Raw genomic sequence first — 9,501 nt, forward strand, 5'->3', positions numbered from 1 at the left:
TGAATGCTAAAATTTTGCTACAATGTCAATTGCACAAGAATCAATTAAGAAGCGAGCAATCAGTGAATGGCGATCGAATTTTTAAGAGCTTAGTCATAAGCTGATTAAATTATTTCAATTTGGAATAAAACGAAACCGAAAAAAACTAAAATTAAAATGCTATTCTTATGTGAAATCGTTGACTTTCTTTGAATCAACCAATCACCAAAATTCAAAACCTTCAAGGGTTATGGATTGTAATCTTATGAAGACGATGCTTATGAGAAAAATAAATATACCCACATTTTGCACAATCTCTAACTTGCTTTGAATGAACCAATCGCTGAAAATCAATACCCCTTGAATTAAAAGTTATGGATTGTATTCTTATAAAGATGATGCTTATAAGAAAAATAATATGCTCACATTTGCACAATCCCTAACTGCATTGAAGAACCAATCCCGAAAGTCACTACCCCTTGAATCAAAAGTTATTGATTGTATTCTTATAAAGATGATGCTTATAAGAAAAATAAATATGCTCACATTTTGCACAAACCCCAAGTTGCTTTGAATGAACCAATCGCTGAAAATCAATACCCCTTGAATTAAAAGTTATGGATTGTATTCTTATAAAGATGATGCTTATAAGAAAAATAAATATGCTCACATTTTGCACAATCCCTAACTTGCATTGAAAGAACCAATCGCCGAAAGTCAATACCCCTTGAATCAAAAGTTATTGATTGTATTCTTATAAAGATGATGCTTATAAGAAAAATAAATATGCTCACATTTTGCACAAACCCCAAGTTGCTTTAAATGAACCAATCGCCAAAAGTCAATACCCCTTGAATCAAAAGTTATTGATTGTATTCTTATAAAGATGATGCTTATAAGAAAAATAAAAATGCTCACATTTTGCACAAACCCCAAGTTGCATTGAAAGAACCAATCGCCGAAAGTCAATACCCCTTGAATTAAAATTCATAGATTGTATTCTTATAAAGATGATGCTTATAAGAAAAATAAATATGCTCACATTTTGCGCAATCCCTAACTTGCTTTGAATGAACTAACGGCTGAAAGTCAAAATTAAAAGTTATGGATTGTATTCTAATAAAGATGATGCTTATAAGAATAATAAATATGCTCACATTTTGCACAATCCCTAACTTGCATTGAAAGAACCAATCGCCGAAAGTCAATACCCCTTGAATCAAAAGTTATTGATTGTATTCTAATAAAGATGATGCTTATAAGAAAAATAAATATGCTCACATTTTGCACAAACCCCAAGTTGCTTTGAATCAACCAATCGCTGAAAATCATTACCCCTTGAATTAAAAGTTATGGATTGTATTCTTATAAAGATGATGCTTATAAGAAAAATAAATATGCTCACATTTTGCACAATCCCTAACTTGCATTGAAAGAACCAATCGCCAAAAGTCAATACCCCTTGAATCAAAAGTTATTGATTGTATTCTTATAAAGATGATGCTTATAAGAAAAATAAATATGCTCACATTTTGCACAAACCCCAAGTTGCATTGAAAGAACCAATCGCCGAAAGTCAATACCCCTTGAATTAAAATTTATAGATTGTATTCTTATAAAGATGATGCTTATAAGAAAAATAAATATGCTCACATTTTGCGCAATCCCTAACTTGCTTTGAATGAACTAACGGCTGAAAGTCAAAATTAAAAGTTATGGATTGTATTCTAATAAAGATGATGCTTATAAGAATAATAAATATGCTCACATTTTGCACAAACCCCAACTTGCTTTGAATGAACCAATCGCCGAAAGTCAATACCCCTTGAATCAAAAGTTATTGATTGTATTCTTGTAAAGATGATGCTTATAAGAAAAATAAATGTGCTCACATTTTGCATAAACCCCAAGTTGCATTGAAAGAACCAATCGCCGAAAGTCAATACCCCGTGAGTTAAAAGCTATGGATTGTATTCTTATAAAGATGATGCTTACAAAAAATGCACAATCCCTAACTTGCATTCACCTGGACAACAGTACCATCGGTGAGTGCAGCATTGCATCCATCATTGTATTGACCAGCACCATTGATTCCATCATTGCATTGACCAGCACCATTGATTCCATCATTGCATTGACCATCACCACTGATTCCATCATTGTATTGACCAGCACCATTGATTCCATCATTGCATTGACCAGCACCATTGATTCCATCATTGCATTGACCAGCACCATTGATATATCATTCATTGACCCATCATTCCCCATTGATCAAGCACCATTGATTCCATCATTGCATTGATCAGCACCATTGATTTCATCATTGCATTGATCAGCACCATTGATTCCATCATTGCATTGACCAGCACCATTGATTCCATCATTTCATTGACCAGCACCATTGATTCCATCATTGCATTGACCAGCACCATTGATTCCATCATTGCATTGACCAGCACCATTGATTCCATCATTGCATTGACCAGCACCATTGATTCCATCATTGCATTGACCAGCACCATGATTCCATTGATTGTCCATTGACATTGCATTGACACCATTGATTCCATCATTGAATGATCCACATCACCATTGATTCCATCATTGCATTGACCAGCACCATTGATTCCATCATTGATTGACCAGACCATTGATTCCATCATTTGACATTGACCAGCACCAGCATTGATTCCATCATTTCATTGACCAGCACAATTGATTCCATCATTGCATTGACCAGCAACATTATTCCATCATTGCATTGACCAACACCATTGATTCACCAAGCCGTCAAATCTTCCAGTTTATTCACAAACACCAATTTACAATAAAAACGATTGGATTTATTATCTCCACAGTCATATTCACCAGAACGATCAGATCCTACTCTACAATCATCTTGAATAGATTAACCAAAGTCGTTAGGTTCTCCCAAAATCACCGGGTTCGACACCTCAGGGCCACCATTTTCAGCTTTTTCCCCATCGTTACTTCGTTACTTTTTCGTTACCCCTCGTTACTTGCGTTACTTCATCGTTACCGACCGTTACTTTATCGTTACCTGTCGTTACCTACCGTTACTTGTCGTTACCTATCGTTACCTATCGTTACCTACCGTTACCACTTTTAGTAACAACGTGAATATGTTAGAAAGCATTTCTATAAAAATCAGCTCAATACAGTTTCCTTCTTCTGAAATATTGATAAAAAAGTTGATGCAATCAGTTTCGAAATTAGACGTCCAGTCTGCGACCGACAAAATCAAAACAAAAGTAAGAAAAAGAAGACTCTACATTGCGATCAAAACATTCCAGGCACAGAGAGAAAAAAAGAAGACTTTACATTGCGATCAAAACATTCAAGGGGCATGCCTGCGGTCTTCAACTTGACAGCTCCAATACGAAGTTTCTAGCTCCGGATTGAAATAACAAAGGAAACCGGTATATTGAATCTCCGGGTAGACATAGAAAATTCCCGCGTTTTTATCAAATGAAGACTCTCCATAGACCGCCACTTTCAAAACAAAACAAAAACAAACTTTAGAAAAAAATGGCGACTTGAAGAAAAATTCTGAAAAAACATGCCGAAGGGAAATGTAAGTGAGTTATTTTAAAACAAAAGAATGAGTGCAAATAAATTTAATACGCGAAAGCTTATGAGTTTTTTTATCACCCTGATCAATTAATATGACCTTACCTGCAAGTAGAGCACTTATTTTCTCTTTTTAACGATCGGTCGCAGACTGGTACGTCGGTCGGGAACTGGGCACTAGTACCGCTCGCTTCGAAAGTTTTTTATTCTAAGAAGATCGCCTCCAATAAAAAATCAAAACAAACACGAAGAACATGTTAAAAGTTGTCTAACTGTTGGTTGAAAAGGATTTTCAAAAAAGTTAAAAGTAAGTGATAAATTTGAATGCAAAAATTTCGGTCGCCAACTGGGCAGGGTACTCTATTTCTACCATATGTGTAGATATGTAAAAATCGTAAATCTACCATATGTGACTTTCTGTCATAACATGTCACGATAAATGTCATGTCACTCTGCCACGACCGTGCGATTTGCGCTAAGTCTGTACCTTCCTGTCCGAAATCATTTTTCGCATATATCTCATTAAGGTTAAATGTTAGTAATTTTTTTCTTTTTTCATCAGATACAGGTTGGTGATGGTACACTTTCTGCAAAATTTCATGTTTTAACTGTCTATCATTAGTCTGCAATTCATAAATTTTGTGTCAATTTTTCCTCGTTTTGGCAATTTTTAGCAAAAAAGTGCTTTGGTTTTATGGTAGCACTTTCTTTCCAGAAAGGTATTTGACCTAGAATTTTGATTTTCCACATAGGGAATTTATTCATGTGTTTTTCTACAAAAAAAGTGTTTTGAAACCTTTTTTCCATCTTGCTCTCAGCAGTGAATTTCTGTTTACGTCCATTTTGACACCAAAATGTGTCCTGTCCGAAATCATTACACATTGAGGAGCTTATTAAGAGTGCTTATTGAAGGTTTTTTAAGTTTGAGAGTATGTTCAATCTGTATGTGTTTGAAAATCTGCCAAAAAGTATAATTTCACCATCAGGTTACCATTCTATAGGTCCCAGTGCATAGGTGATTGGAAGTGACACCAAAAAATATCCTGTCCGAAATCCCGATAAGATTGACGATATTTCTGAAATTCTGTAGGGTAGAAAGATTTGAACGGCTGAATATTGTAACCTAGGATAGAGCATATTTAAATTGAGTTAATCTAAGATTCAAAGCACATTAGATTTGATTTTGGGTGTGCTAGAAAAGTCCCGTCTGAAATCACTTGTCCCGTCCGAAATCATAAATTTTATATCTCTTTTAGCTTAAAGCCGGTTGATTTATTTTCATTCCATAGAGTGTCCCGGGCAAGTTTATGGTAAAAAAGAAGCTCTTGATTTATAATAAGTCTAAGTAAATGTTGTTTTTTTGTCATTTTAACACAGCGATTTGTGCTAAATCTGTACTGTCCCGTCCTAAATCATTTTTCGCATATATCTAGGCCTTAAAAGGTGGTGTCAAGGTACATTTCCATGAAATATAGGCTATAGACTTTCATAAAAAACAGAGTGATGTTTAAAAAATTAACTTTATTTTTCATGATTTCGGACGGGACACGGTACAGATTCAGCGCAAATTGCCCGACCATAGATTTATAAAGCCTGAAGGGCTAGATGGTGCTTTAAGCTTTTCCAAGCAAAAAAAAGTGAATATCGCAAAAAATATTGCTGCCATTGTTTTCGAAAACCTGCAAGGCTTCTGATTTCCTACCTAACCTCGGCACACTTTTCAGCAAAAGCAATCTATCTAGCCCTTCGGGCTTTATAAATCTATGGCCACGACCACGATGTGGACCCTCCTTGTCTTTCAGTCATGGCAGATTAAAAACACAATCAGAAAATGAAAGCTTTGTTTGTTACAAACAGAGTGGAAAAAATCTTTTGTCTATTAGTGCTCCCAAGGTTACCGATTTAATTTGTCTTTGAAATTAATTAGATTATAATTAGTTTTTAGTGTTTGTACAGCAGTGTTTTTTTTTGCAGTCCAACATAGGTTGAGTTTTTCAAACCTCAGCGTTATACCCTCTTAATTCTGCTCCACAACAACTGAATAAACCTTCCATAAAAGCTTAACATTGATTGCTTTTGATTTTGATATTCTTTTCTCTAGGCATCTGCATATCGAAAAGGGGCCTTGATGAATAAAAAGAAAGGTATGACCATTTTATCTAGTGCTGCAACTTTTTCCATTTTTAACAATACCAAGTTGTTTACAATTTTTGTCTTGGCTATAAACTAGGGTATTGGCCAAATGCAATTAATCAAAGATTTACCGTACTTACCTATATAACAATCCAATAGTTCCCTTTTTAACAATCCAAAAGCATCAAAATTGCAAAAATTCAGATATTGCTGCAGTAAAGCCACTTTTTTGCGAGTTTGGCGCTTTTGATTATTAAGGGAACTATGGATTGTTATAGGTAAGTGCGGTATTATAGTTCTCGATCAGAATTATAAAACTTGCTTGTGTTACATCATTTATTGTTGCACATGTTATGTTAAATATTTTATAGAAAAGCAGGTATATACAGACTCTTGACAGTTTTAAGTTACAAGAACTGGCTTTTGGATAAACCATATGCAAAGAATGGTGTTCCTGGCTTAGAATTCTGCAAAAGTCTGTTATTTGCTGACCACCTATAAAATTTGAAAAGTAATATATAAAAATCTTTTACAGGACCTAAACCAGAGCTGACAGAAGAACAAAAACAAGAGATTCGAGAAGCATTTGATTTGTTTGATTCTGATGGTTCAGGAACTATTGATGCCAAAGAGTTGAAGGTTTGTTTGATTAAATTTAAAATGCGTTTTTTTCTCATTGGATTTTGCAGATAGAAAAGAAAAAAATTATTAAAGAGGATCTACTCAGGGATTAATATTTTTGTTTGTTAACTGTTGTTAAAAAAGTGTAAGTCTTCATGCATACTTCTAAATGGATAATTGAAAACGACGATGACCATAACATATTTTGCTTAGTATTTTGAATCTAATCTTGAAGTCCAGATCCTGCACGCCTGTAGAATTGCCAGAAAATTGCATTTTAAAATACACTTATATTTTCTGATTTTTGTGTTATAGGTAGCAATGAGAGCATTAGGATTCGATCCCAAGAAAGAGGAGATTAAAAAGATGATATCAGACATTGATAAGGATGGATCAGGCACTATTGACTTCAATGAATTCCTTGTCATGATGACCTCTAAAATGGTATTTTTTTGGTTAGATGTTGTACATTAAAAATCACCATTGTACTACAAATAATTTTGCACCAGTTTGCACTCGCTTTTTATTTTGGTGATTTGCCTGGCCAGTGTAGTGATAAAAAATTTGTTTACTTAAAATTAACCAAAATTATCAATATATTTTAACCGAGGTCGCAAAAATATTATTCATCCACTAATAAAAAACATAACCGGCGAGAAAAGGGAATTTAATTCCCTATCCTTGCAGATCCTGGATGATTTTCGAAATCCTTTTTGTCCCCTAAAAGTCAGCTTTCTACTGCAGAAAGGTTTCTCTCATCCAATGAATTGATTTTAAATCGCCCCCATTGATCCACGAGGAAAAAACACAAGCAGACTGCTTAAAATCACATAGAATTATTATTAAATCTTATTTCAGAGTGAAAAAGATTCGAAAGAAGAAATCTTGAAAGCTTTCAGATTGTTTGATGACGATAACACTGTAAGCTTCTTTTGCCTTTACTCACCTGTCTTATCCTATCCTTGTACACCTTTTCGACCGTAGTCAGGCGCGTGCTACTTTATTATTTAATTTACCACCCTAAACTCGAGCCAATCCTTTTCTTACACTTTTTTCTATTGTCTTTAGGTGCTATAAAAAGACTGGGACGGTTTTAGGGTGGTAAAACGAACAAAAAAATGCCCGCGCGGTAATTGGCGGCTACGGTCAAAAAGGTGTATTATATTTTCGTAAAGAAAATTTGCAAGCTGATTACATCATATAGTCCAATATTATTTTTTAAATAAATTATAAATTTGTTTTAGGGACGAATTTCGTTCAAGAATTTGAAAAGGGTAGCAAAAGAATTAGGTGAAAATTTAACGGATGAAGAACTACAGGTAGGCTCGATAAAACGAATAAAATGTACTAATGTGCTGTATACGTAATGTATACTAAATGTCGAAGAATCGTATATTAATGAAAAGAAAGTATGAAAATAGTAATTTTTGTTTCCTGTAAAAACTCGCCTTGCTAGTTGTTCATCATTTTACGATCCAGCATTTCGAAGTTTTTTGAATGTCAGGAAGTCAGGATTCTATCTTCGTACCCTCTTTCATTTTATGCTTTTCTTAAAATGTCAGAAAGCCTGAGCTAAAATAATTTCTTGTGGGTCGTATTCTGTTACTGGTAGTTATCTCTGGAAATCACTAGATAGATGGTTTTTCGCCGTCAAAATTTTTGAATTTGGACTACAACTGGTACTACTACGCGCTAAATTTTTAGACTGCTACTTCAGTAGAACTAGTATTCTTACAATCAACTTTCTTGAATTTCTTACACATTATACATGACGTTTAAAAGGAACAAATTGCTTCCTACAATTGAAAGTTTTTATTTTCAATGTTTTTTTCTCCTACAGGAAATGATCGACGAAGCGGATCGAGACGGAGATGGTGAAATAAACGAAAATGAATTTCTTCGTGTCATGAAGAAAACGTCGTTATATTGATAGTGAACATGTTGTAGTGACGATTAAGATAGGCTAGTTTAATAATATATTGTATATCAATAGTGTAGATAGTGTAATATTTATGGCCTAGAGAATTAGCGAGTATAAACAATCTAGATAAAGATATTATTAATAATGAAAAAAAGTCATCATTAAAGGTCATCCTCACAAAATCAATCTTCGAAGTATGTTTGTTAACAATACTCGACAAAATGGTTTACGGACCGTAATGTACTAAGAAAAGAATTTTTTGTCATATTATGAATAAATTTCCTTCTGTAAACGATTTTCCTTTATTGTTCGGAATATTGCAAATGAGACTGGCAATATATTGAGGACACCCTATCAATATAATGTGATCACTTTGCAATTTGCCGTCACTCACAAATATATTAAGGGCCTTTAGCATCTAGGACGGCGACTTCAATGAGGACGTAAAGTAAATCTTGAAATCAAATAGCAAATTTTATTCAATTTTACATATATTTAATATCATATGAACAAAGCTTAATTCAGTCAAGATTATGTAAAATAATACCTAGCTGCGATCCTTATATCAATCCCCTAAGGAATTTCTTTCTGTACAATCTTGCCGTATTAGATGCTAAAAGTCCCTATTGTGTAGTGTATAGTAGCTCTTATTAAGTGCTTCAGGCTTCAGGCTATGGTTGAGTATATGGTTAGTTTCTCGTCATCAACAGGGTTGAATACATTTTGTTTTGTTTTTTATTTTTTATTTTCACTACAGAATGTTCTTTTTAACGATAAATTTATCAAAAAATATGATGGTATAGATTTGTAAATATTTTTTAAGTTTCCAGTAATCAGAAAAATTTTGGTTTGTTTTCAAATTGAGAAAGACATTTATTTTTAAACATATTTTTTGTTCTGTCCAGATTTGATATTGAGCAGATGTTCTATGTTCTGCTAGTCTGATAACATTTTTCTGTTGAATTTTCAAATCGTTTAATTCAAAAAAAAAAAAATCGACCCTCACGGTGAGATTTCTTGATAATGCTTGTCCATTACTATGTTCAAGGTCAGATTTTCCAAAATTTTGTCCGAAATGCTTCGTTTTTCTTACTTTTCACACCCTTGGAGTCGACCCTTACAGTGCACTTTGAGAAGCCTAAAAAAACGACCCCTCTTAAGAGCCGCATGCCGAAAATCTTTCCTTTTTTTAAAACAAAATTTCTGACCTCGTCGAGGTGAAGCCTTTAGATATTTACATGATTTTAATGCTC

General features: G+C 33.8%; 1 protein-coding gene across 2 annotated transcripts; it reads left to right on the top strand.

Annotated features, from left to right (window-relative positions):
* Window positions 1-3,448: 3,448 nt before the first annotated feature.
* LOC136798241 (uncharacterized) lies at window positions 3,449-9,136 on the top strand. 2 transcript variants are annotated; one of them, XM_067054823.1, is made up of 7 exons: window positions 3,449-3,577; window positions 5,675-5,717; window positions 6,242-6,345; window positions 6,643-6,771; window positions 7,186-7,248; window positions 7,572-7,646; window positions 8,168-9,136. In XM_067054823.1, exons 1-7 carry the CDS (start codon window positions 3,563-3,565, stop codon window positions 8,255-8,257), a joined length of 519 nt encoding a protein of 172 aa, XP_066910924.1. In that variant the 5' UTR covers window positions 3,449-3,562; the 3' UTR covers window positions 8,258-9,136. The 2 variants fall into 2 exon arrangements, with proteins under 2 accessions (XP_066910924.1, XP_066910925.1); XM_067054824.1 differs by lacking the exon at window positions 3,449-3,577 and adding an exon at window positions 3,861-3,880.
* Window positions 9,137-9,501: the final 365 nt, after the last annotated feature.

This window comes from Clytia hemisphaerica, unplaced genomic scaffold (assembly GCF_902728285.1).
Source record: "Clytia hemisphaerica strain Z4C2 unplaced genomic scaffold, Clytia hemisphaerica genome assembly, whole genome shotgun sequence".
Lineage (NCBI taxonomy): Eukaryota > Metazoa > Cnidaria > Hydrozoa > Leptothecata > Clytiidae > Clytia > Clytia hemisphaerica.

What these genes read in the sequence shown, in the direction of transcription:
- LOC136798241 (XM_067054823.1), top strand. An exon ending in TTGATGCCAAAGAGTTGAAG is followed by an intron (nt 6,346 to 6,642) that starts GTTTGTTTGATT and finishes TTTGTGTTATAG; the next exon opens with GTAGCAATGAGAGCATTAGG. An exon ending in TGTTTGATGACGATAACACT is followed by an intron (nt 7,249 to 7,571) that starts GTAAGCTTCTTT and finishes AATTTGTTTTAG; the next exon opens with GGACGAATTTCGTTCAAGAA.